At 40.1% G+C, this 27,900-nt stretch overlaps 1 protein-coding gene across 3 annotated transcripts in view; it reads left to right on the top strand.

Moving 5' to 3' along the window:
* Positions 1–27,900, top strand: part of Ptpn9 (protein tyrosine phosphatase non-receptor type 9) — a 73,982-nt gene that overhangs the window by 17,526 nt on the left and 28,556 nt on the right. For 2 of the 3 annotated variants that reach the window (XM_031343149.1, XM_031343148.1), the window contains exons 2-5: positions 15,324–15,467; positions 18,580–18,669; positions 19,866–19,990; positions 23,957–24,062. In XM_031343149.1, the coding sequence (XP_031199009.1) occupies positions 15,324–15,467; positions 18,580–18,669; positions 19,866–19,990; positions 23,957–24,062 (465 nt within the window). Of the gene's footprint in view, positions 1–5,015; positions 5,070–15,323; positions 15,468–18,579; positions 18,670–19,865; positions 19,991–23,956; positions 24,063–27,900 lie in introns of those variants that run through there. The other variant, XM_031343147.1, reaches the window with a different exon arrangement.

Genomic DNA, 27,900 nt, shown 5'->3' with positions numbered 1-27,900 from the left:
TATATATGTGTGTGTGTGTGTGTGTGTGTGTGTGTGTGTGTGTATGTGTGTGTGTATATTTGTTCTCAGGTGACCCAAGTGCTGGGATTTAAGGCATGTGCCACCACTGCTGGGCATTAGAATAGTTTTAAAAGAAAAAAAAATATATTTATATATTGACTTTAAATTTTCTAAGTGGCTTAAATAAACATGAATTTCTTATCCTTCTTTATTGTCTCCAAATATTGGGATTATAGGCTTATCCTACCTACTTTGCCTGACTTAATTTAAAATTAGAGTTCATGTATGGGGATGAGGGGCAGTTATAAGTACATGTAGGGGGAGAGGTTATATGTTGGGTGGCTTCTATTGTTTTCCACATTAAGTTTTTTTAAAGATTTATTTATTTTATGTATATGAGTACACTGTAGCTGTTTTCAGACACACCAGAAGAGGGCATTGGATCCCATTACAGATGGCTGTGAGCCACCAAGTGGATGCTGGGAATTGAACTCAGGACCTTTGGAAGAGCAGTCAGTGCTCTTAACCACTGAGCCATCTCTCCAGCCTCCACATTAATTTTTGAGACAAATTCTTCTGAACCTGGTTGAGCTAAACTTGCTAGGTAAGCCCCTAGACCTTCTAGGCTCTCTACCTTCCAGTGCTGGAATTATAGGTTCATACTACTATGCTTGACATTTTTTTTTTTTTAAAGGGGAAAGGGTTTGGTTTTTCAAGACAGGGTTTCTTTGTGTATCCATAGATGTCCCAGAACTTGCTCTGTAGACCAAGCTGGCCTCAAACTCACAGAGAGCTGCCTGCCTTTGCCTTCCAAGTGTTAGGATTAAAGGCATGCACTACCACCTCCTGGCCTGTGCTTGGCTTTTTATCTGTGTGCTTGGACACAAACCTGGGTCCTCATATTTGTATAGCTCCTGATCCATTGAACTATCTATTCAACCCCTGAAATTCTTTCAAAATATTATATTTAGTTGAGTGTGGTAGCCCAGGCACTTAAGAGCCAAGCTAGAAGATGATCTTGGAAAGTTATCAGTCAGCTAAAGTTGTATAATAAGTCTGTGCCTTTAAACAAACAAACGAACAAACAAATGCATGCCAAAGGTGGCAAGAAGACTCAGTGTGTAAGAGCACTTGCCTTAATTGCTTGGCGACTCGAGTTTGATCCCAAGAGTTGTACATAAAGCTGGAAAGAAAGAGCCAACTCCACAAGGTTTTCTTCTGATTTCCATAGGTGAGCTGTGACATGCTCCTCCAAGTCATGTAGCATAATAAAATAAAATAAATTTAGAAATTCCTTATTAGTGCCATGAAAGTATATAGAGAATTGGCTATAAAAGAGTAATATGCTTTCTCTAGTTTTTCTTTTTAAGTATATCTTATAGCTTAAACTTAGAAAAGTTATTGGAACAAGGTAGATGTGGTTGCATGTACATCCCAAGTACACTAGAGGATCACTTGAACAGGGATTTGGAAGCCAAAGAGTAATAAAGGTACAGGAGGGAAAGAAGAAAGTACTCTTTGGTTTCCACCTCTCCGACATAGCGGCTGTTACCAACTGTGTGTGTGTGTGTGTGTGTGTGTGTGTGTCCTTCCAGCGTAACTGTGTACCAATATAGACCCTAATATGTTCTTCCTAATCTGTACTACTGTATATCTTGTAGTTCTCAAGGCTGCTCTGTGGAGTAGAAAGACTACTAGAAAGTTAAAAACATTTGGATTCAAGCTTATCCATTGATTAGACTTTGCCTACATTCTGTGAGTCGTTTTTTCTTCCTCCCTCTTTTTCTCATGTCCTTTTTTCTTTGTTCTATTAAGGGTTAAACCTGGGCCTTGGTACAAGCTAGACAAGAAGTCTTGTTACTGAGCCTTCATAGTTAATAATACTCAGTTTACCATTCTGTTGAGTATGCTGAACATACAGTTCCATATTTGTTATATCTTAAATGCTTCACAAATGGTTACTAAAACCAGCCCTTCTATGTCTTCTTCCTGAGTGCTGAAATTACAGTCATGAGTCTTTTGTTTGTTTGTTTGTTTGTTTTGTTTTTTTGTGTGTGTTTTTTTTGTTTTGTTTTTGTTTTTTCAAGACAGGGTTTCTCTGTGTAGCCCTGGCTGTCCTGGAACTCACTCTGTAGACCAGGCTGGCCTCGAACTCAGAAATCCGCCTGCCTCTGTCTCCCAAGCGCTGGGATTAAAGGCGTGCGCCACCACTGCCCAGAAGGTGTTTATATTAGGTTACTTGTCTATTTTGTTAACCCTTATTACTCTAACTGAAAGGCTCAAAATTAAAACAAAGCAGAACATTAGGGAAAAGAAACCTTCTTGGAGGCCTTATATTGCCTCCTTAGTTTAATTGAAAAAGATGCAGTGATAATGAGGGCTCCGAAGGACTAAGAAGTTTTATGGGTGCTGCTGTCCGTGGTTTATGCCATGAGGTTACACATTAACCAGGAAGCTGGCTAAGTAAAGTGGCTGCCTCCATCTTGATGAACTCACCAGCAAAGATGGTGGTAAGCCACATGGTTACTTTTTTCTTAAGGTGAGTCCAGCTCCTATTGGGCACAAGTTCTGATGGGATCCACTCGTGTCACATACGGACATTTGTTCTCTTTTATTTACACAGACACTTTAGTTAGCTGGATAAAGAAGAAAGCTGTCTCCAGGCCTCAGCAGGTAGGCCCCAGTTAAGAAATAAAGAAATCAGAGGAAGGAATTGCATAGTCTCAGCTCAGAGTAACTACAGTCAGTATCAAGTCTCAGCTTTGAGAGAGAAGGAGAGAAAAAACCTAACCATCATCCAGTTCAAGTTTGAAGTAGTAGTTGTGCTGTCTCACCTTTTTTTTTTTAAATATTTATTTTATTTATTATATGTAAGTACACTGTAGCTGTCTTCAGACAAGGGAATCAGGTCTTGTTAGGGATGGTTGTGAGCCACCATGTGGTTGCTAGGATTTGAACTTAGGACCTCTGGAAGAGCAGTCAGTGCTCTTAACTGCTGAGCCATCTCTCCAGCCCATGCTGTCTCACTCTTAGCAGAGACAGGATAGGGGGTATAAATACTTTGAAAAACCCAAAGCTCTGGCTCTCTCTGGGTAAAGAGTAACTTTAAAAGTTTCCCTAAATTTGTCTTTCCTTCAGACCACCTGGATCAGGTTTGGTTTACCCTCGCTAGAATGAGGCCCTAGGTTAATAATGTAGCAATAGTGTCTGTTTACAGATTTCTTTTCACGCCTAGCCACACTCCTGTCCCTCACCCCCAAGCAGGGTTTCTCTGTATAGTCCTAGCTGCCTTAGAACTAGCTTTGTAGACCAGGGTGAGCTCGAGCTCAGAGATCCCCTGTGCTAAGGTGTTGGGATTAAAGCATGTGCTGCATGGCAGGATCTGGTTGTTTGTTTTCTCTGCCAGTGAAAGAGTTAAAAGCCAGGAAAGTTTGGACTGCAAGAGGTGGCAGCAAAGAAACCTCAAGTACTGCAATCAGAACCAGCAGTTGAAGAAGGGTGAGTGTTGTGGGTGAGGAAACACACATGCAGAGACCACAGAGAAAAAGACTGTAAAGCAGAGGGGGACTTGGGAAGCCAAGAAACCCTGTCTCTTCTCTAGGGCTGGGCTCTTAAAGCCTTTGGAGAGATATCCTCCCTACTTTAGGGTTGGTCAGTTGAAGACAGGATGGTTAATTGATCTACAACTGGTGTGACACGCCCTGAGCAGGCCTTGACTTGTTGAGTCAGTCTATCAGCAGGGGACCTATTGCTGGAGACAAAAGCTGTTAGGCTTTTGTTTCAAGTCAGGAGGATGAGGAAGATGGTAGCAGTCTTGGAAACTGACCACATTCATTACCTAACCACAGCCCCTCTGTCCATGTTTGCCTACCAGGGAGTCTGTTTAACTCTTGGTCTCTCATAAGGGGGACAGAAGACATTTTAGTATGAATTAGAGGTAGGGTAAGTTGTGTCAGAGTGGGTGTTTGAATTCAGTCTAGGACTATGTGCTTGCCACAGGCACTCTACCATTGATCTACACCCCCAGCTAAATTTAGTATTTCTTTTTTAATTAGATATTCTTTATTTACATTTCAGATGATCGAATTTAGTATTCCTAAGGGCATAGATATTTTCTGTTGGTCAGGTGATAGAGACCCATTGGGCCTTTAACACTTGGATGTGTAGTGTTGATAAGCCTTACTCCCTTCCTTCCATTGGAAGGAAGTCATTAACATTAAAGAGCTTTTTGTGTTTAATAGCCTAATTAATTCTGGCCTTTCCTTTAGCATGAAGCTTAGGGGAGCTTTCTTCAGCCTTGTTTTCCCATTGTTCAGTTCTCAGTGTGATGTAAATCTTTTAATTATACTTAGCCTTTTTCCCCTTAGGCTCTTATACAGTGTGGAGAACAGTGAGTTCCAGGATAGCCTTGGCTATGGTATCATTTCTTTAAAAATATCTAAAGAAAATGGGCTGGGCCAGGCAGTGGTGGCGTACACCTTTAGTCCCAGCACTTGGGAGGCAGAGGCAGGTGGATTTCTGTGTTTGAGGCCAGCCTGGTCTACAAAGTGAGTTCCAGGGCAGCCAGGGCTACACAGAGAAACCCTGTCTTGAAAAACCAAAAAAAAAAAAAAAAAAAAAAAACCAAAAAAGTAAAAGCACTGTCTGATACTCTAGAGAACCTGGACTCTAGAGCTCTCTAGTCTAGAGAACAGCCATACTCAGCCTGAAACAGATGCAATAGAAAAATGGAGTCTTAGTTTAGAAATCTAGTAAACTTGCAACAGTATTGCAAGTTTGTGTGCTTGTTAGGTTCTGTTTCTTCAATTACCTGAAAGATTGATGTGAACTGAGAGGAATTAATAGACATCAAAAGGGCAATAATTTATAGTGAAGGAAAGATGGGGAAACAGGCAGGGAGTGCATGTAGTGATGGTTCAAGCATCTGGTGCAGGACATGGAGGAAATAACATGTTACTTGAAATACAGAAGGAGTTTTAAAACAACACACACTGAGTCTTTTTCTCATTTAGGTATTCGGTCTAAGGTGTATGGCTACGAATGTTTTCCTGGTGTTTATCTTAGATGAGGTAATTCTTTTATCATAATAATGAGTAGTCTCTCAGTTGGTACTGTGCTGTTAAAAAGAACTTGTGCTCAGAAGCTAGGTGTTGTAGTCACTGTTCTGTTGCTGTGAAGAGAAACATGAGTTAGGCAAATCTTATAATAGGACGTGTTTAAATGGGGGCTTGCTTACAGTTACAGAGGCATAGTCCATTATCATCAAAGTAGAGACCAAGCTACTCACGGGCATCCTGATCTGTAGGCAGAGAGAGAATCTGGTCCTCCATTGGGTTTTTGAAACCTCAACACCCCCCCCCCCACCCCATGACCCACTTCAACTAACAAGACCATACCTCTAATTCTTCTAATCCTATCCAAGATTTCTACTCCTGGGTAACTGTGCATTCAAATATATGAGACTGTGGGGCCATTCTTATTCAAGCCAAAACCCTTGGTGGGTTGGTGGTTTAGGCTTGTAATCTTGGTTTTATTGAAGACAGAGGTAGAAGAATCACAAGTTCAATGCCTGCCTGTGCTACAGAGTGAGTTCAAGGCCAATTTGGGCAGATTAGAAAGGGATTCTATCTCAAAATAGAAGGAAGAAATTGGGGGCTGGGAATATAGGAGAAAACAATTTGTGCTTTGATAGCAGTGTTAGTCCTTGGGCTGTCAATATAGTCTGAAAGCAGAGAGAAAAGACTTAGAGAAGGGAGTAGAAAGAAAAGTACTTCCTGTGGTAAGTGTCCTGTGTGCTCAGAGAGCCCCAGGCAGGGAGGAACTGCTCCCTTGGAGGCTCGCTCCTCCCTTCCTTCCTTCCTTCCTTCCTTCCTTCCTTCCTTCCTTTTTCCTCTTCCTACTCTTCCTTTTCTTTTTCAGATGAATACACACTGTAAGTTTCTCAATTGAAGTTATGCCATTGGATATAATATATTTAAAAGGCTGAATTGATTTAGGCTGAAGGGACATAACAGGAAACACAATTCTAAAGAATTATGTCTCTGTTGAAAGAAAATTTGTATGAAACACCAGGATTAAAGAAAAAAAAAAGCGGGCTGGTGAGATGGCTCAGCTGTAAGAGCACTGACTGCTCTTCAGAAGGTCCTGAGTTCGGATCCCAGCAGCCACACACATGATAGCTCATGGCCATCTGTACAGCTACAGTGTACTCATACACATAAGATAAAATAAAATAAATCTTTAAAAAAAAAAGAAAAGAAAAAAGAAGCAATAATGTACTCAGGGATTACTGTGTGCTGGGTGTGGTAGTGGGTCCATTCTCATCCATTGTTCCACTCAGCCTTAGCTTTTCATCTGTGAAACTGAGAGTACCAACATATTTTTCTTGATCCATTGTACCTAGTCTCTTGTTCAAAACTAATTTTTTTTGTTTTGTTTTTGTTTTGTTTTTCGAGACAGGGTTTCTCTGTATAGCCCTGGCTGTCCTGGAACTCACTCTGTAGACCAGGCTGGCCTCGAACTCAGAAATCCACCTGCCTCTGCCTCCCAAGTGCTGGGATTAAAGGCATGCTCCACCACCGCCCGGCTCAAAACTAATTTTTTAAGTAGCATCTCTTGAGAGTTTGATGTGAGACTAAGTTTTTGCTGTTTATTTGTTCCTATTTATTTATTTATGAGACAATGTCTCTCTAAATAGTCCTGAATGTTCTAGAACTCATTATCTAGACCAGGCTGGCCTTGGAATTCACACAGATCCTTCTGTCTTTGCCTCCTAATATTCTGCTGGGATTAAAAGCATGCACCACCGTGCCCAGCTGTTTCTTTCATTTTTAAAGATGTGATTTATTAAAGATCACTACATAAATAGGGATGGGCAAACATTGTTAACCCCAACCCAGAATGTATAAATGGGATCCTTACAAGTTGGCAGATTCCCCATGGCAGTTCCCTGACCTATGGTTGGAAAGGATAAACGGGAACCATTGGAGTTGCTTTTCTAGGGAAAATAGTGAGCCTAAAACATTATCACTTCCCTAGAGGGGTTAGAGAAATCAGTGCCACTTTAAAGACTGTAAAGGTAAGGGTGATGGTCCCCTCCACATCTTCCTTTAAGTCTCCTATTTGGCTATACAGAAGATAGATGGGTTTTGGAAATGACAATTGACTATCATAAAGTTAACCATGTAGTAACTCCAATTGCAGCTGATGTGCCAGGTGTAGTACCTTTATTTGAGCAGTGTAATCAATCATACAGCTCCTGATACCTGGTATATAGCTATTGATCTGAAAAATGCTTTTCTTCTCTATACTTGTCCGTAAAGACCAACAGAAGCAATTTGCTTCCATCTGTCAAAGCCAACAGTATTCTTTGACAGCTTTACCACACTGTTCTGTTAACTCTCCAGCCCTGTGTCATAACTTGGTTTGAAGGAATCTTGTCTACCTCTTCTACCAGTATCACACTGGGCCACTAAATTGAAGACATTATGCTAATTGGACCAAATAAGCAGGAGGTAGCAACCATTCTGGACTTGTTGGTAACACATGTACACATTAGAGGATGAGAAGTAGATCCAGCAGGAATTCAAAGAGTACTTTGGTGTAGGACATGTTGAGACATTAGAGGACATTTTTCTAAGGTAAAAGAAAATTTGTTGCACTTGGTTCTTCCCGATGCCTGGAAAGAAGCACAATGTTTGGTGAGTCCGTTTGCATTTTAGAGGCAGCACATTCCTTACTTGGGTGTTTTATAGCTCATATACCAAGAGATTCAAAAAGCTGCTCATTTGAGTGGTCCTAGAACATGAAAAAGTTCTAGAACAAGCTACTGTAAGGTTACTCTATTATTTGACCTATATGATCCAGCAGACTCAATAGGGATGCCATTTGGAGACTTTGGCAGGTCCTCATAGGTGAATCACAACAGAAACCCTTTGAAGCAAGCAAGGCCTTACTGTCATCTGCAGATAAATGCTCTCCTTTTGAGAGATAGCTTTTGATCTATTATTGGGCCTCAATAGAAATTGAATGTTTGATAATGGGCCACCAGGTTACCATGTGCTCTGAGCTGTTCATTATGAGCTGGGTATTATCTGACATACCAAGCCATAAAATTAGATGTACACAGCAGTGATTCATTATGAATTGGAAGTGGCATATGGTGATCCTGTGTGTGAAGGGTCTGAGGGCACAAACAAGTGACATGGAGCCGCTTTTTCTCTTGGTGTTTATTAGAAAGTGATGTAGACCATGCAGTACATCTGGGGTTTGTACATAGGTTCCAGTGATCAAACTCAGGTTATTTTGAATACAGGTTATAAAAACACAGGAAGTGCTTTAACCCATGTAGGCATGCTGTTGACCTTGGAATGTGTGTTTAGTAAGGAAAAGTGAGACAACTCCCAATTGTAGGGGTGGTTCTATAGGAGGACTTTCCAGCATTGCACTTTTTAAGAATTTTATTTGTAAGAGGCTGGAGAGATGGCTCATCAGTTAAAAGCACTGGCTGCTCTTTCAGAGGACCAGAATTCAAGACCTAACATCTACATGTCAGCTTATTACCACTGTAACTCTAGTTTGGGGGATCTGACATACTCTTCTGGCCTCCTTAGGTAATGTACATGTGATGCACATACATAAACTCAGGCAAAGCACCCATATATGTTAAATAAAAGTAAATCTTAAAAGGTGTTTTATTTGTTTTCTTTGTTTCCTAGTTGGCCTGGAATTCTCTGTGTACCCCTTCCACCTTCTAAGTGGTAGGATTTTAGGCATATACTCCCATACTCAGTTTAAGTGCAACTGGGGCTTGAACCTAGGGCTTTGTGTGCTATCACTGTGCCCACTGAGCTACCTCTCTTTGAGATATGGCCTCACACTCTAGCTCAGGCTCGCTTTGAAATCACTGTCCTCTGAGTCTCCTTGAACTGATGGTAATCCTCCTGTCTTAGGCTCTTGAATGCCAGAATACAGGCATGTGACACTAATATCCAGTTGGGTTGGTTTTCTTCTCTCTGATACTATTATTTCAGCAACAGTAGATAGCACCCAGATTATCACCTGACTAATTTCTCGGTTTCTCTACTGGTTTATGGCAGGTTTTCAAATATTTTTGGCTTTGTTGCTATAGGCAAGAACTTTGTTGTTCTTTTAACCTACACATGATTGTAGCCTTTAATCCCAGCTCTTGTGAGGCAGAAGCAGCTGAATCTCTAGAAGTTCAAGGCCAGCCTGATTTATTTAGAAGTTTCAGGCCAGTTAGAGCTACACAGTGAGACCCACAAACAAACAAACAAAAACCCACCTCAAAATAAACCCGAAAACCTAAATACCCATGATTTTTGGAGTGTAGTTATACTCTTCATCTCTTGATTATGCTGGAACAAATCTCACTTTTACTGGAAGTCACTTGAAGGGGATTGTAAGTGATAGTACTAGTTTTTCAGTAGGATAATTCAGATCTTTTCCCAAAGGAAGACCAATGCTGTTTGAACTGTGACCCCTTGCAACTACTTAGAAGCCAAGATATATTCCAACATTGACCTTCAGCTGAAATAGTTTCTAAGCTGTGACTCATCTTTTGGCCCATTCCTTTTTTCACCAGGAAATACATTAAATATTAATTTGAAGAATTTCAGTTATTCATCCTGAATATTATGTTGCTTGTCAGAGTTACTAGGACATATTTTTCTGGTAATCAATAGGGCAACCAGTGATTATGTGTGTGTGTGGGGGGGTATGTGTGCACGCGTACACAACTGACTAGTTGTGCAAAATACATGTGTAAGAAAATATATAAATCTGCCTAGAAAGATCGTGAATATAAGACCACCTATTTGACTTCTTTCAGAGGGTTATCTGTTTCATCAGAGGGATGGAGATGCAGGAGGCTGAGGCTGAACAGATCAGGTGGCGTGTCTGTGTTTGTATCTGTAAATATCACATCACTGTTTACAGTACATTGGTCTCTCTTCATGCAGGGCCTTGTACTACTAAATCAGGAGGAATTGTTCCAGTACTTAAAGCCAAGAACAACATCCTGACCAGCAGGGGGACAGAGGTCAGCTTAAGGCAACAGCTATTGGGAGGGAACTGCAGGACATTAAGAACTTTGGAAGAACTGAGTTTGTTAAAAGAAGACAAAATGTGGAAAAGAACACTTGATCTCAGCCAAAAGGCTGAGAAGAGACTAGAGAAGGGCTAATATTGCATGTTCTCATGTAGTTTTGGAATTTCAAAAATCCACAGTCATAAAAGCAGAGAGTAGGATGGTGGCCACCAGAAGTGGAGGATGAGGAGAATAGAGAGATAGTGTAAAAATGTGTGAAGTTACAGTTAGGTCTCCTGCATAGAGTTGTAATTATAGTTAATAGCAAGGTAGTGTATATTTTAAAATAACAAAGAACACATTTCAAGTGTTTACATCAGAAAAAAATAATTATTTCAGTTAATAGGTAATTTGCTTGATTTAATCATTCTGTATGAGTATATGTGTGTGTATATATATTTGTAGGTATAAAAACATTATACTATTCTCCATAAATATATCATTCATCCTTCAGTACATATGAAAACAATACAAATTAAAAACATGAAAGATTATCTATGTAGTGACTTAAAAAAAAATTGCACCTGGGCATAGTGGCTCATGCCTTTAATCCCAGCACTTGGGTAGAAGGAGGTAGATCTGTATGAATTCAATGCCAGCCTGATCTACAAAGAGTTCCAAGCCAGCCAGCAGGCTGTCCTAGTGAAACTGTGTCCCAAGAAAAGAAGAAAAAAAAAAGGCAAGATGTACTTTGTTTTTTTTTTCTTTCTCTTTTTCTCTCTTTCTTTCTCTCTCTCTTTCTTTCTCTCTCTCTTTCTTTCTTTCTTTTCTTTCTTCTTTTTTTTTAAGACAGGGTTTCTCTGTGTAGCCTTGGCTGTCCTGGACTCACTCTGTAGACGAGGCTGGCCTTGAACTCAGAAATCTGCCTGCCTCTGCCTCCCAAGTGCTGGGATTAAAGGCATGCTCCACCACTGCATGACAAGATGTACTTTGAAGAAAGTATATGAAAGCTGTGAGATACTACCTCTCTGACTGGCTTGTTACTTGCTATGTGGACCAGGCTTGCCTGGAACTTGTAAAGATACACAACATTAGCCTCTTGAACACTAGCATTACAGATGTGAAACATTACATCTGGCTTTGTTTTGTAGCCGTCGCCTGGGAAATCAAATATTTCGTTATAGAGTGGTGGTTCTCAACCCATGGTTTATAACCCCTTTGGGTTGCATATCAGATATTGTGCATATCATATATTTATATTACAATTCATAATAGTAGCAAAATTATAGTTATTGAAGTAGCACTGAAATAATTTTACGGTTGGGGGGAAGTCACCACAACTTGAGGAACTGTATTAAAAGAAGGAATTGCATTAGGAAGGATGAAAACCACTGTTTTAAAGGGAGTTTTTTTTTTTAAAGATTTATTAATTTATTTTATGTATATGAGTACACACTGTAGCCGTACAGATAGTTGTGATCCTTCATCTGGTTGTTGGGAATTGACTTTTAGGACCTCTGCTTGCTCCAGTCAACGCTGCTCACTCTGGCTTGCTCAGGTTGGCCCCACTCGCTCCAGTAGACCCCACTTGCTCAGTCCCTACTTGGTCCGGTCCAAATATTTATTTATTGTTATAAATAAGTACACTGTAGCTGTCTTCAGATGCACCAGAAGAGGGTGTCAGATCTCATTACGGGTGATTGTGAGCCACCATGTGGTTGTTGGGATTTAAACTCAGGACCTTTGGAAGAGCAGTCTGTGCTCTTAACTGCTGAGCTATCTCACCAGCCCTAAAGGAAGGCTTCTTAAGGTTCAAGAAGTTGTAAGATCTAAGCTTAAACATTCCTTCCAGGAATGAGAAGAGATTCATGAGACTAGGGAAGTAAATAACTCACAAGTCTCAAAAAGTTCCTGAAACTAACACGATAGATACACAGAAACCTTTTCCCCTTTTGCATCGTTTAAGTAGGAACAGTTGCTAGAGGTAAGACAGGAGGCAGAGATGCCTAGATGAGGCTTTCTAACCTGTTGTGCTGCATTGAAGTTGTACACAGAGCTCTAGGGATGCAGCTTTTCAGTGTTGTCACCCAGGTTGAAGGTGATAAAGCTGCCTTTAAATTAATTGTCTCTGCTCCTGTGACTAATCCCAATAAACTAATTTGCTTACCAAATTGAACTTTATGTAGTTGTCACTTTCATCTGTAGTTGGTTACTTATCTGGGATAAATAGACACTTGGTTGTCATCTCTGTAGTAAGTCTCACCTAACAGGCTTCTGTTGTGATAAACCTAACAGCATGGTTTATCACAATGAAGGGTCATCTTACCAGTTGGGTATGTGTTGATCATATCCCCTCTGGTCATTCAGATTTCTCCTTTCTACCTGTACAATGTTTGATGCATGTTCTTACAGCTAAACAGTGAGAAAGGTGTGTTCTTTTACTCTAATGTTTTATTTGCAAACAATATCAAAAGTTCATTACAAAACTAGATTTAGAGGCTAGAGAGATAGCTCAGCGGCTAAGAGCACTGACTGCTCTTCCAGAGGCCCTGAGTTCAATTCCCAGCAACCACATGGTGGCTTACAACCATCTGTAATGGGATCTGATGCCCTCTTCTGGGGTGTCTGAAGACAGCTACAGTGGACTCACATACATAAAAATAAATAAATAAAAAAGACTAGATTTAAAAGGTGATGCATTAAACTGGATGTGGCTGCACATGCCTTTAATCCCAGCATTTGGAACGCAGAGATAGGAAGATCTCTGAGTTCCATACCAGCCTGGTCTACATAGTGAGTTCCCAGCTGCCAGAGCTACACAGAGAAACCCTTTCAAGAAAAGAGTCAAAGGTGATGTGTTCACCAAAAAGCATACCCCATTTGAGAAGTTCTTGGGGACCTTCCTGACTGACTGGGGCTTTGTTTAGGCCTCTGTGCCTGCTTTTATTCTTTTCTTTCTTTCCTCATTCTGATGCTGGCCACTCTACAGATAGAACACAAATGTTCTTGGGGAGCATTCTAAATCTGTTCTGTTGTTTTCTCTGAGACTCAGTTCTGTGGTCTGGCTTCAGCTGGTTGTGGGACAGTGTGATCTTTGAAAGCTTTGCATCATGGTCTGTTTCTTGACTCTTTTCATGCTCTGTGCTTGGTCAGTTTTTCTGCTTCTCTTTCTGAAGTGATATAAGTTACATTTCCTCAGTTGCAAGGCTCAAAACCTCAACTGCACTCCAGGCCTTGGACTTTCCCCTGGTTTATAAACGTCCTTTGTGCTTTCCTAGAAAATTGAGGATGAATCAAGTACTGTGTTGTAAGGTATGCTGACCCTCCTGGGATTCTAGTTTGATAGCTGTTTAAACAGTATGTAGCAATTTGAATTGGATTTGCAAGTGAGAGTTGTTGCCAAGTCTCTGAAGTAGGTCATAGCCCTTAGCCTTTCCCCCTTGTTTTCTTTTTGTTTGTTTGACAGTGTCTCATATGACTCAGGCTTGACTTCACTATAGAACCTAGGAGAGCTTCAAACTCCTGATCTTCCTGCCTCCCCTCCCCAAAGGCTGGGATAACAGATATGTGCCACTACACCCAACTCTTGTTTCTTTCCTTCCTTTCCTCTTTCTTTTACTCATCTTTGAAATGGAATTTCTCTATGTAGCTATTAGCTTGGCTGTGTAGACCAGAGTGTCTTAGAACTTGGGGCCAATTAATTCTTCTGCCATTCTTTGCTTCTTAAATGATGAAATTACAGGCATGGATAATGCTTACCTTTCTTTCTTTCTTTCCCCCCTTGAGTCTGGGTCTCTATTACATTATCTTGTCTGTCATACTTGATATGTAGAACAGAATGGCCCCAAACTCCTAGAAATCTACCTGCCTCTATGCTGGGACTGTGGTGTGTACAATGCATGGTCCCCTATTTCTCAACTGAAAAATTAGTGAAGAGAGATTTCCCCAGTCCATAGTCACATAGTAAGTTGGGCCTTATACCTCTGAAACACCTTCAGTTTTATATTTTTCCTTGGCGTAGGTTAAGAAAAAAGTATAACTTACCATGAGTACATCCATCTTTTTGTTGTTTTATTTTTTTGAGACAGGCTCTCATTATGTAGCCATTGCTGTCCTGGAACTTACTATATATAGACTATGCTGGCCTCAAACTCACAGAGATCCTCCTGTTTCTCCTTGTCTCCTGAGTGCCGCTATGCCGAACTGAGTAGATACATCAAAACTGAGTTGATTGACTAAGAATATGGGTATAGTTAAAATTTAGAAATTTCATCATTTTTCTGGATTAATAATCAAGAAAAATTTCTAAATAGTTAGAACAGAACAGCAATGCAGAAATCTTTTAGGTGCTTATATTATACATGCATAATATCTCAATTTAAATAATTCTAAAATGAAAAATAGATATTTGGGCTGAAGTCAGGGGTCCTGCAGAGTTCTCTAATCCTACCTCTTAGGAGGGGTTTCCTTATTATTCCTTCATGCATTTCAGTGCTGTGTCCTATCTCTGAACTGGCTGTGCTTTTTATCCTAAACAGTAAAGACTAAAGTTATATAAATTTAACCCTTGTGATGGTTTATATATGCTTGGCCCAGGGAGTGTCACTATTAAGAGGTGTGGCCTTTGCTGGAGTAAGTGTGTCACTGTGGGTGTGGATTTTAAGACTCTTGTCTTAGCTGTCTGGAGGCCAGTCTTCTTCTAACAGCCTTCAGATGAAGATGTAGAACTCTCAGCTCCTCCTGTATCATGCTTGCCTGGCCACTGCCATGTTCCTACCTTGATGATCATGGACAGAACCTCTGAACCTGTAAATCAGCCCCAAATAAATGTTCTCCTTGAAAGAGTTGCATTGATCATGGTATCTGTTCACAGCAGTAAAACCCTAACTAAGACACAACCCTTTTAAATTTTTTTAAATTAAAATTGAAACTTTTATTTATTTATTTGTCTGTGTGCATACATGCACATTCATGGCATGTGGGGTTCAGAGGACAATTTGCAGGGGTCTGTTCTTTTCCTTCTGCCATATGGGACCTGGCAATTGAACTAGTGTCAGATGCCTTTTTCTGTTGAGCCATCTTTCTAGCACCTCCCCCCCACCTTTTCTTTTCTTTTTTTTGGATAGAATTTCATATAGCCCAGACTGGCTTAAAACTTGACTTATAAATGAGTCTCATTTGGGGAAAAAATAATAATTTTTGCCTGCTTGTTCCTTTTATGTTTCTAAAATATATTCTCATTTTACTAATTGTCCTCATTTTGTTATATAAACAGGCTACCAAGCAGTTTCTTGAAGAGATCAACAAGTGGACAGTACAGTATAATGTTTCTCCACTCTCTTGGAATGTGGCTGTCAAGTTCCTCATGGCCAGAAAGTTTGATGTGCTCCGTGCTGTAGAGCTGTTCCACTGCTATAGAGTAAGTGGCTCAGATCCAGACAGACTTGTAATAGTTGAACTAAGTATTGCTATTTTTTTCTGCTTTACTTTGTACATGTTGATTTTCTCTTTCTTTTCTTTTCTTTTCTTTTTTTTTTTGGTTGGTTTTTTCGAGACAGGGTTTCTCTGTATAGCCCTGGCTGTCCCGGGCTCACTGTGTAGACCAGGCTGGCCTCAAACTCAGAAATCAGCCTGCCTCTGCCTCCCAAGTGCTGGGATTAAAGGCGTGTGCCACCATTGCCCGGCTACATGTTGATTTTCTACTTTTCTCTTATTCTGTTAAAAATGGATCAGTGTCTACAAATCCTATGAGAGCTGAGGTTGGGCTGGCTAATTCCTGGAAACACTTAATGTACCCAAAGTTTGCTTGTGGACCAGCATGCTACTTGTGAGGACTGAGGCAAAGAAAGCTCCTTAATGTCATCCTGTGACACATTCCTTCCTGGATTTTTCATCCTTGCTCTTTTCCCTGCCTCCAGGATAACCTATTTGGTATATTTTACAACTGTAGTTTAAAGTCTCATGAGGTTGTAGAAAGCTGCCATTCTGATGAACTTTGAGCTAAAGAGCTATTCAAGAAAAGGTTGGTGCTAGCTCTGGAAAAGAAAAGCAGCTATATCAGCTAGGTCCTGTTCTTGGCAGTGTCTTTTTTGGTATTGTTTTGTTTTGTTTTGTTGAGACAAGGTTTCTCTATGTAGCCAGCCTCTGCCTTGTGAGTGCTGGGATTAAAGGTGTGAACCACTACTGCCTAGCTACAATTTTCTTTTAAAATTTTTTTTGAGCTATAGTGTACTTAGATATAATAATAAATAAATCTTAAAAAAAAAATTTTTTTAAAGATTTATTTATTTATGTATGTGAGTATACTGTCACTGTTTTCAGACACACCAGAAGAGGGCACTGGATCCCATTACAGATGGTTGTGAGCTACCATGTAGTTGCTGGGAATTGAACTCAGGTCCTCTGAAAGAACGGTCAATGCTCTTAACCGCTGAGCCATCTCTCCAGCCCCCAGTTAAAATTTTTTTTTTTTAGCTGGGCAGTGGTGGTGCACGCCTTTAATCCCAGCACTTGGGAGGCAGAGGCAGGTGGATTTCTGAGTTCGAGGCCAGCCTGGTCTACACAGTGAGTTCCAGGACAGCCAGGGCTACACAGAGAAACCCTGTCTCGAAAAACCAAACAAAAAAAAATTTTTTTTTTTTAAAGATTTATTTATTTTATTTATATGAATACATTGTAGCTGTCTTCAGACATAGCAGAACAGGGTATCGGATCCTATTACAGATGGTTGTGAGCACCATGTGGTTGCTGGGAATTGAATTCAGGACCTCTGGAAGAGCAGTCAGTGCTCTTAACCCCTGAGCCATCTCTCCCGCCCTTATTTTTTTTTTTTTTTTTTTTTTTTTTTTGAGACAGGGTTTCTCTGTGTAGCCTTGACTGTCCTGGAACTTGCTCTGTAGATCAAGCTAGCCTTGAACTCATAGAAATCCATCTGCCTCTGCCTCACAAGTGCTGAAATTAAAAGCATGATCTACCAGACCTGGCTAAGATTTTTAAAAGGGGAGTTAAAGACTAATTCTATGTTATGTTTGCTTTCTAGGATTGTAGCATCTTGGATAGAAATGCTGAATGCTATATTACTTTGTGGTTAGAAATTTCTTCTGAAGAGAAACCATCTCTACTTAAAAAAAAAAAATCGCCAGGCAGTGGTAGCTCACGCCTTTAATCCCAGCTCTTGGGAGGCAGAGACAGGCCTGGTCTACAGAGTGAGTTCCAGGACAGCCAGGGCTACACAGAGAAACTCTCTTAAAAAACCAAAAAGAAAAGAAAGAAATCCTGGGAAAACAAACAAGCACTGGAATTAGCTCACACTTATCATACTCATTTACTTATTCCATAGATGTTAATTGCATATATACTATATTAAAAGAGAGAGTAAAAGATCAAATAAAGAATACTAACCTTAAATCTGAAGGATGAGTTGGGAACGAGCACTGGTGAAGTATGGCTAAAGAAGACAATACATTTGCGCTGGAGAGACGGCTCAGCTATTAAAGGCTGGGTTTGCAACCAAAAGATATAAGAAAACAATAGTTCAGATCCTCAGTAGTAGAAAGTAAAATTTAGCTAAGCCAGAATATTGAGTGGGAATCAAGGCATGGCAAGAGATGGAGAGCACAGAACAATGAGGCCAGATCATTAAGGCCTCAGAATCCACTAATGATATAAGCAATGTGATAAATTTTTCCATATTTACATTCCAGGAAGATTTTGACAGTATGTTTTTGGAGAGTGTATCTCACTGATTAGCCTGGAGCCAGAAAGATCAGTTTGAAGACTGTTGTACTTACAAGGAGAGAGAATAGCAGTATTATTAAATACATGTCAGGGAAATGGAGAAAAGTGGACATATTTAGAGTTCAAATGGGTAGGAGCTGCTTAAACTGATGTGTGAGGAAAATGAGTGGGGCATCTGGGTTGGGACTTGTGTATCAAGATCAGTGCTGGTCGTCGGGCAGTGGTGGTGCACGCCTTTAATCCCAGCACTTGAGAGGTAGAGGCAGGCGGATTTCTGAGTTCGAGGCAAGCCTGGTCTACACAGTGAGTTCCAGGACAGCCAGGGCCACACAGAGAAAAACCCTGTCTCAAAACAACAACAACAACAAAACCCAAGATCAGTGCTGGTAACATTAATTAATTTAGGAGACATTGAAGTGAGGTGGGTTCATGTAGAAAGAAGGTCATGGGTTTAGTTTTTATTTGGGGTTACCCAAATAAACAGTTCTTGTAAGCAACTAGAACCTGAGTGTTGGTACAGAAAAGAAATCTGCACTAGAAATCGGCATTTCTGAATGGACAAACTTGAGCTGACTCTTGGAGGCAGCAGAACAGATGGCCCTGAGAGGGTAGCTATAGACAGGAATTATGGTAACAGTTAGCTGCTCTGGAATGCTAAGATATGCTACAAAGGAAGTCACAGTTCAGTTAGTTGATTTCTAATGTGCCATCTCTGAGATTTGACGGCTACATAAAGTTGTTCTGGATATGTCATATTTTCATATTAATTCATCTCTTCAATGTTTCCTCTTTAGGAAACAAGAAGGAAGGAAGGCATTGTGAAGCTGAAACCGCATGAGGAGCCTCTCCGTTCTGAGATCCTCAGTGGAAAGTTTACCATCTTGGTGAGTCTGTAGATCCGTCTTGTGCTTTGTTACATCCTTTTATAGCTGTTGCCTTATTTGGATTTTTGTGTTTAGATTCCTTATCAACACATTTTGCTACTAAATTGTTCTAATAATAATTGAGTTATTACTAAAGTATTAATTATTAATAATATTTGAATTATTGAATTATAGAGTTTAGACAATGTTTTTTCTTCATTGATCCATTAAAAAAGTTGCTGGTCAGCATTGTAGGAGGGGCTAGTAATGTATCAAAATCCACCCTTACTTAATGGGAACTCTCACTAATTAGTGGTCTCTTGGCTTCTCAGACAAACATGATAATATGTTAAGGTAGCATAAAACCCGTTGTCTTGATCTGTTTCTCTCTATCCTGCCTGGGAAATGAGTCACAAAGCCAGTTAAAATCATCCTTTGAGGGCGGTGGTGGTGCAACCCTTTAATCCCAGCACTTGGGAGGCAGAGGCAGGTGGATTTCTGAGTTTAAGGCTGGCCTGGTTACAGAGTGAGTTACAGGACAGACAGGGCTATACAGAAAAACCCTGTCTCGAAAAACCAAAAAAAAAAAAAAAAGTTGCCAGAATGTTTTGTTTTTTTTTTTTAAAGATTTATTTATTTATTATATGTAAGTACACTGTAGCTGTCTTCAGACGCACCAGAAGAGGGCGTCAGATCTCATTATGGGTGGTTGTGAGCCACCATGTGGTTGCTGGGATCTGAACTCATGACCTTCCGAAGAGCAGTCAGTGCTCTTCCACACTAAGCCATCTCACCAGCCCCCAGAATAAGTTTTGCCTTTAATTCCAGCACTTGGGAGGCAGAGGCAGGCAGATTTCTGAGTTTGAGGCCAGCCTGGGCTACAGAGTGAGTTCCAAGACAGCCAGGGCTATACAGAGAAACCCTGTCTCAAAAAACCAAAAAAAGAAAAAGAAAAGAATCTTCCTTTGATTCCTCTGCAGCTGAAGAAAATGTGACATTTTTTTAAGCCACAAGAATATGGTTCAAGGGAATGCTGGGAGATCCAGGCCTGGGGTGAGGACAACACTGCTCCCTTTATGGAAGAGTAGACCCAAATCAAAGAAGTGCTTGAGTAGCTCTTCTTTTCACGTGTCAACTCTCTATGCAGGGTAATAAGTCTAAAAGATTCCTGTGATTGTTTTTTCATTTTTCAATATTCCCTGATGTATTTGTTTTAGAATGTTCGAGACCCAACTGGAGCCTCCATTGCCCTTTTCACTGCCAGGCTACATCATCCCCACAAGTCTGTCCAGCACGTGGTACTCCAAGCCTTGTTTTACCTGTTAGACAGAGCTGTGGACAGGTAAGCAGTAAGACTATTTTGTGGGTGTCTACCTCACTTAGGAAAGTGACAGTATGTGAATTGATTCAACTCAGAAGTGCTCTCACCATTATTCCTAAGACACAGCCTGGACAGTCTAAGTAGAAAACACCTCCTATGTTTAAGAGTGTGTGTTTCTGGTATCATCAGGATGCTGCGTTCTCTTTGTATCACCTCGCTTATTTTAGGATTAACAAAGATGAGAGAGATAGTTCATAACAATTGCTAATACATTGAGAATAGTTTATTTGAAGGAGGAAAGAAACTCTGTTGAGTGTGTGTGTGTGTGTGTGAGAGTGTGTGTGTGTAGGACTTCCACATGCTAAGACATATGCTCTATCATTAGCTTATATCCTAGTCATTCCTTTTTTTGTCCCTTTAACTTTGAGATGCAGTCTGACTTAGTTACCCATATGAATTTAGTATTCTCCTGCCTCAGCATCTCAAACAGTAGAGATTACAGACCCATGTCACTAGGCTTAGGTCATCTGTTTGTTAGTTTTGTTCATGTTAAAACTCTCTGGGGCCTGGGTGGTGATGGATCATGCCTTTAATCCCACCACTTGGTAGTCAGAGGCCAGTGAATCTCTGAGTGAGTCAGGGCTGCACAGAAAAATCCTGTCTTGAAAACAACAACGAGCCAGGCAGTGGTGGCGCACGCCTTTGATCCCAGCACTTGAGAGGCAGAGGCAGGCGGATTTCTGAGTTAGAGGCCAGCCTACAGAGTGAGTTCCAGGACAGCCAGGGCTACACAGAGAAACCCGGTCTCCAAAAACAAAAAAAACAAAAAACAAAAAACAAAACAAAACAAAACAAAAAACTCCTGAAAACAAACCCTCTGGGGTAACCTGGGAGTATACTGAGGTAGGTACTTGCCTAGTATGTGTAAGACTCCAGGTTCTTTCTCTATTATAGAAAAATGAAAATAAAACAAGCCATGCCCAGTAGTACCTGAGGTCCTACCACTCAGGAGTCAGAGACAGGAGTATCACCACAAATTTGAGGTTTCCCTGGCCTACGTAATAAATTTCAGGCTAGCCAAGGCTACGTAGAGAGGATCTATCTTGATAAAAACTAAAGCAAACTAAACAAACCAATCCTAGGGCTTCAGTTATGTGACTCAGTGGTAGAAAGTTTGTTTATTGCCCTGTTTAATCTAGATTAAATTATGCTAGAAGATAGATAGATAGATAGATAGATAGATAGATAGATAGACAGATGATGAATGGAAAGATGGATGGATCAATAGATGATAGGTGGGTGGATGGATAGATAGACAGATGATGATGGATGGATGGATGGATGGATAGATAGATGGGTAGATAGATAGACAGACAAATAGACAGATGATAAATAGATACATGGATGGATGGATGGATAGATGGATGGATAGATAGATAGATGGCTAGATAGATGGATGGATAGATAGATAGATGGCTAGATAGATAGCCTAGTGGGTTGGTGCAGTCTTTTAATGCCAGCCCTCTGGAGGCAGAGGCAGGTGGGCCTATGTGAGTTTGGTGCCAGCTTGGTCGACATAGTGAGATCCAGGCTATCTGAAGCTATGTGGTGATTCCCTGCCTCATAGGGAGGGCAGTGTGTTGGAGTACCAGGGAGATGGCTCAACAGTTACGAGTACTGGCTACTCTTTGAGAGAACTGGGCTTTTTATTCCTAGCACCTGCATGGTGGCTCACAATTATTGGCAGCTCCAGTTCCAGGGTATCCAGTACCCTCTCTAACCTCTGCTTACCAGACATGTGATGCACATATATACATGCAGGCCAAATACTCACATGTAAAGAAAAAATTAAAAATAACAGTTGGCTTGTTGTAATCTTAATACTTAGGAGGTGGGGGAAGATGCTATGATTTCAAAGCCAGCCTAAGCTGTGAGGAGAGACTCTGTCTCAAAAAAAAAAAAAAAAGAACAAAACAAAACCACAATGAAAAACCTATCGGGGTTAGACAAAATAGTACCTTAGACAATTAAGGTGGTAGGATCGTGAATTTGAGGCTGGCTTGAACTGCATTGAGAATTTCAGAATGGATTGTATTTTGTTGTTGGTTTGGTTTGGTTTGGTTTTTCAAGACAGGGTTTCTGTGTATAGCCTTGACTGTCTTGGAACTTGCTCTGTAGACCAGGCTGGCCTTGAACTCAACAGATCTCCAGTTTGGGGTTAAAGGCATAAACCATCACTTCCTGGCTTGTTTTGTTTGTTCTGAATTAGGGTTTCATATAGCTTTACCTGGCCTAGATTGTGGATTTACAAATTGAGAGTAGCTAAGAGACTGTCTGAAGTGAGGCATACATGAAGTGGGAGATACATGTGAATCTTATACATACTGTTACTCTCAAAGTGAGAAGTTGCTGAAAAGGGAGGACCAGTAATTTCAGCAGTCTTGTACTCCCTAAGTAGCAATTTGGAATTTCTCAGCCCTTCAGTCTTTAGGGCTACTTTCAAGACTGTGGATACTTTTGAAATGCTCGTTTAGTTTCGGGGTATGAAGGAAAGCTTCCTTTCTCAGAAAGTCCAGTAGAAAGGGAATGCTAACGTGGATGCTCACTTACCTGTTGCCTGTCTTCTTCAAGTCATCCATAACCTATCTTGCTGCTTAGATTACCCTTTATGTACTTCCTTCCTTTGAAGCAAACGTGAATCAGGGACTGTGTTTTAAGCTTTTTGGTGTCTCCTGCTGCGTGTAGCTCAAGAATCAAACTCAATAGGAAGCAGTTGACTCATTGTGATACCTCATGTTATATACCAAGAGAGCATCATATATTTTATATCATTCCATATGTGTTCAGAGCATGAGCAACTTTATATAGGATCATGGAACGTGGATCTTTATGCCCTGTAGTTTATTTTCATTATACTTCTTTCCCTGTGTCACTGACTTGTTTTAGGCCCCAGTCTTAGGAAAAAACCCTATAATTCTTTTAACTGGCCCTAAGTTTAGCTTGTTGAGAAAATGGAAATTTTCTAGACCTAGATAATCTACTTGGTAATTGTGCCTCTTTGACAGCTACTTTAATCTTCAGGAACGATAATCTCTGTGGGGTTATAAAAAAAGGAGCTAAGATTAATATTAATGCATTAGGGGCCAGAAAATATCAATTCTGCCAGAAAAACCTCTGTGCATTTTAGAATTAAAGATTTTTTTTCTCTTTTCAGGAAGTTAATTCACTGAACCTGAGGTATATTAGATACACAAACTTTACATTTACATACTTGAACTGGATTTTGAAGTATTTTCATACACACATAATTGACAAGAATTTGGTATTTTTTCATGTTAACTCTTTTTCAGTGCTTCCATCTTAGATTTTATAGAAGTGTGGTGGTCTGGAGGCTTATAGGAGGGGGTGCAAAGATGAGGACACAACATAAGAACCTTGATGTGGCTCATACTTAGAATCCTAGCACTACATTGAGTGTGTCAGGATTACTCTGAGTTTGAAGCCAGCTTGAGTTTAATACAAAATGAGCACATAGGATTCATGAAACCCTCTGGGAAAAAACTAAAACAAATAAGCATAAAAACTTTCTATTTAGAAATAGTACAATGAAATACTTTATTTCCAGAGTTAGTAGCTCAAAGCACAAGGTATACTAACCTGAGGACTTGAGCTTAGTTCTTGGATTTTGTGGTGGGAGGAGAGGACAGAGCTGGCTCCTGAGGGTTGGCTTCTGATTCCCACACTTGCTGTGGCCCACACACATGACACACACATACAGACAGTATACGGATGATTTCCCACACTTACTGTGGCCCACACACGTGACACACACACACACACACACACACACACACACACACACACAGACACTATACGGATGATGAGAATAATAATTCTAATAACCTTTTGGTTGTGTAAGGATCTGGCTTAGCTGTGAATGAAACCTTTGTATTAAATTAAATGCTTTGTTTAATGATTGATTTTCAGCTTTGAAACTCAAAGGAATGGACTGGTGTTCATCTATGACATGTGTGGGTCTAATTATGCCAACTTTGAGCTAGATCTTGGCAAGAAAGTCCTAAACCTGCTGAAGGTAAGGTTGTAAAGGGGGAATCCTTTTAAGTGTTCTTTTTTTTTTATTCTTTGGGAAAATGTTATTTAGAAAAATGTAAACTTCAGATATTATGTTCAATTTTAAAGGTCACCTATATACAATAACTAATATCTGCTTCCTTATAACAAAAAGTGATCTTAAAAGTCAAGTTGAAAAGATTTGAGGTGGCTTAGTGACTCATACCAGTAATACAAGCACTTGGGAGGCCAGGGCAAGAGAAGTGTCATGGGTTTGAGTTAGGCAGAACTACATAGTAAATTCTACTTCATCCTCGGCTACAAAGTAAGATTCAGACCAGCCGTAGCTGCATAAGGAGTGAGGTCCTTTTACAAAGCAACAACCATAAAACTAAAAAGGAAATGAGGCCGGGCAGTGGTGGCGCATGCCTTTAATCCCAGCACTTGGGAGGCAGAGGCAGGTGGATTTCTGAGTTCGAGGCCAGCCTGGTCTACAGAGTGAGTTCCAGGACAGCCAGGGCTACTCAGAGAAACCCTGTCTCAAATAAATAAATAAATAAATAAAAAATAAAAATAAAAAGGAAATGATGAAAATGAAAAGTCACAGGTAAATTCTTAGACATAAAATGTCCCCTTTCCTGAGTTTTGTAATTAATAAAGGCCTACCTATAACAACTATGAAAAATGTCATCTAGCCAGTGACTTTCTGGACATATGGCTGAATTCTAGATGAAATTTAGTTTTCATTTGGTCTATTTATTTTAATGTAGAATTATGCACGTATATTGATGTGTAAAACTTCTGTACTTACTATCACTTCATAGTTCCTTATATCCTTATATCTTAGGCCTAAGTGACTTGTTTTATAAATTAATGTGTATATATATATGTGGGTGCATGTACTTATATGCTTGTATATGGTGGCCAGCAGATAGCCTTAGATGTCATTCTCAGGCAAGCCATCTACCCCCAGGGATCCTTTTGTTTCTGCCTCACCCCCGGGATTACAAATATTGCCACCACACTTAGCAATTTTTTATTAGTTCTTGGTATTAAATTCAAGTCCTTGTGCTTGTAAGGCACAACTTTGCTATCTTCCCCAGCCATAAAGTTATTTTTTGTATTTTAAAAGATAACCAGGTAGGCTAAGAATGTAGTTCAGGTGGTGCAATGCTTTGTAGCGTTCAGAGGGCCCTGCATTTGATTCCAAATGCCTAGCATCAGGAGGTGGAGACAGGCAGATTAAAAACTCAAGGTTTCTTGACTTACATAGCAAGTTCTATGACAGCATAGGTTACTTTTCTGTTGCTATGACAAAACACCATGACCCAGACAGTGGGTCATGAGAGAAAGCATTTAATTGAGTTTATGGTTTCAGAGGGTTAGAGTTCATGACGGTGGAGTAAAAGCATGGTGGTAGTAACAACTGAGAGCTCACATCCTAATCCACAAGCCAGAGGGAAGAGCATCTGAATGGTACCAGTCTTTTGTAGTCTCAATGCTTGCCCCCAGTGACATCCCTTCTCTAACAATGCCACACTTTCCAATCTTCCCCTAACAGTTCCACCAAGTTGGGGCCAAATATTCAACTATATGAGCTTGTGAGTCCATTTTATTCAAACCAGTAGAAGGGGCTATATGAGACCATGTTTCAAACAGCAGCCCCTGAAAAATGTGCTTAAAAAAAAAGATTTACTTATTTAATGTATATGAGTGCTCTATCTGCATGTACATCTGCATGCTAGAAGAGGCATCAGGACTCCTTATAGATGGTTGTGAGCCAGCATGTAGTTGCTGGGAATTGAACTATGGACCTTTGGAAGAACCTCTGGTGCTCTTAACTGTTGGGCCATCTCTCCAGCTCCAAACCATGCTTTTTAATGTATAACTATTTAATATGAGTAAGGAAGACTGAATGGCATACGATAGATTGTGCAAGCCAGTTACGGGGGCACGTGCCTCTAATTGTGTTCAAGGCCACCTTGGACTACATAATCAGATCCTTTTGTCTCAGAAAACAGAAATACAAATATACAGTATGAATGAATGTAAATGTTCAGGAACTTGGAGTATAGTCCAGGATGACCATAGACAAGACCCTGCCTTTAACAAAACAACAAAACAAAAAAAAGCATTTGGGCAGGTGTCCTAGCATGGGGTGAGAGGTGTAGAGTGGGGTTAGGGGTAGGGATGGGGAGCAGTGCCAGGTGGATCTCTGTGCGTTCAAGGCCAGTCTAGTCTACATAGCCAATTCCAGGCCAGTTGGGACAAGATAGTGAGACCTTCCTTTTTTTTTTTTTTAAAGTCATTTGTGTTGCTAGGATAGCTTTTCAGAAATTGAATTGGTTAAAGGCTATATGTATATTTTAAAGAATATGTAATGGGAGCTTAGTGGTCAAGAGCACATGGCTGCTTACAGCTGTGTGTAACTCCAGTTCCAGGGGATACAATACGCTCACACTAATGAACATAAGATAGAAAAGAATAAATTAAAATAAAATAAGAATATATAATGGAAGATGCCTTCCTATAGACACTATCAATGAGCAGGTTTTCCAAGGCTGTATGAGATAACTTCTTATCTCTGTTTGGTCTTATTGTGAGACAGAGTCCCTAAATAGTATAGGCTGCCCAGTGCTTGCTGTGTGGATCAGGCTTTACATCTCCCAAGTGCTGGTACAGTGTATGATTGTTTAAGTGGACTATGGCTGGTTCTCTTGACTTTTTGCTCTGATGAAGATGATGTAACATAATGGTTTCTGCTATCCTCCATCTTATTGAAATAAAGCTATTTCTCCAAATTGATCAGGCAGTTAAAAGGGGCTTTGGGTATTTATCCTGAAATAAATTCTCACATCTTTGAAGGAAAGAGGAAAAGTAGTTTTTTTTTTTTAAAGATTTATTTATTATTATAAATGAGTGCACAGAAGAGGGTATCAGATTTCATTACAGGTGGTTGTGAGCCACCATGTGGTTGCTGTGATTTGAACTCATGACCTTCAGAAGGGCAGCAGTCAGTGCTCTTAACTGTTGAGCCATCTCACCAGCCCTGAAAAGTAGTTTTTAAGTCTGAATGAGGAAGCCTTTGGAGAACTTTGCTGTGAATGTTCTATATTCTGTGTAGGAAGTATTTGTAAACTCCTCAAATTTAGCAGAACCAAGACTGAGTGGGAAGAACAAAGGCTAATAAATGAAACCGAGACTAGTTTATTCAAAATGGAAAAAAAAATTAAAGCTACAGTTGCCCTTTTTAGCCAGTTTCTGGGGACTACTTATTTTTTTATTTTGCATTCATGAGTGTGCAGGTGCACATGTGTGTACGTGTTAAGGCCAGGAATCAACTGTAGGTGCGTCCTTAGGATCTGTTCACTTTGTTTTTTTGTGATAAGGTCTTTTGTGATAAGTGGATTAGGCTGCTGGCTACTGAGCCTTAGGATTCATCTCTTTGTCTCATTTGTGCTGGTGACTTTATGTGCCGACTAGAGATTGAACTCAGGTCCTCTGTACTTGTGTGGTATGCACTTTACTGATCGAGTCATCCCTCCAGCCCCCTGATTTCTTATTACATGGTAAGCCTGCCCTGAGAAAGGCTGGAATGTTAAAAAGTGGAATGAAACCAAGTACTGTGATATGCTGCAGTATATGTCTTACATACTTTTGTCTTTATGTCTTATGTAAATAGGGTTATCTCTTTTTTCTCTCTAAGAGTAATTTACTTTTCTAAGACCTCATTTGTACTTGTACACACTAGATCATGTGTGGGTGTATGTATGTATGTATATATGTATGCAAGCATGTATTTGTACATTTTTTAGTGTTGGATATCAAACCTAGGGTTTTTTTTTTTTTTTTTTTTTTTT

This window comes from Mastomys coucha, unplaced genomic scaffold, assembly GCF_008632895.1.
Source record: "Mastomys coucha isolate ucsf_1 unplaced genomic scaffold, UCSF_Mcou_1 pScaffold23, whole genome shotgun sequence".
Taxonomy (NCBI): Eukaryota; Metazoa; Chordata; class Mammalia; order Rodentia; family Muridae; genus Mastomys; species Mastomys coucha.
The sequence above is the reverse complement of the archived record's forward strand: the minus strand, read 5'-3'. Positions and strand labels throughout refer to the sequence as shown.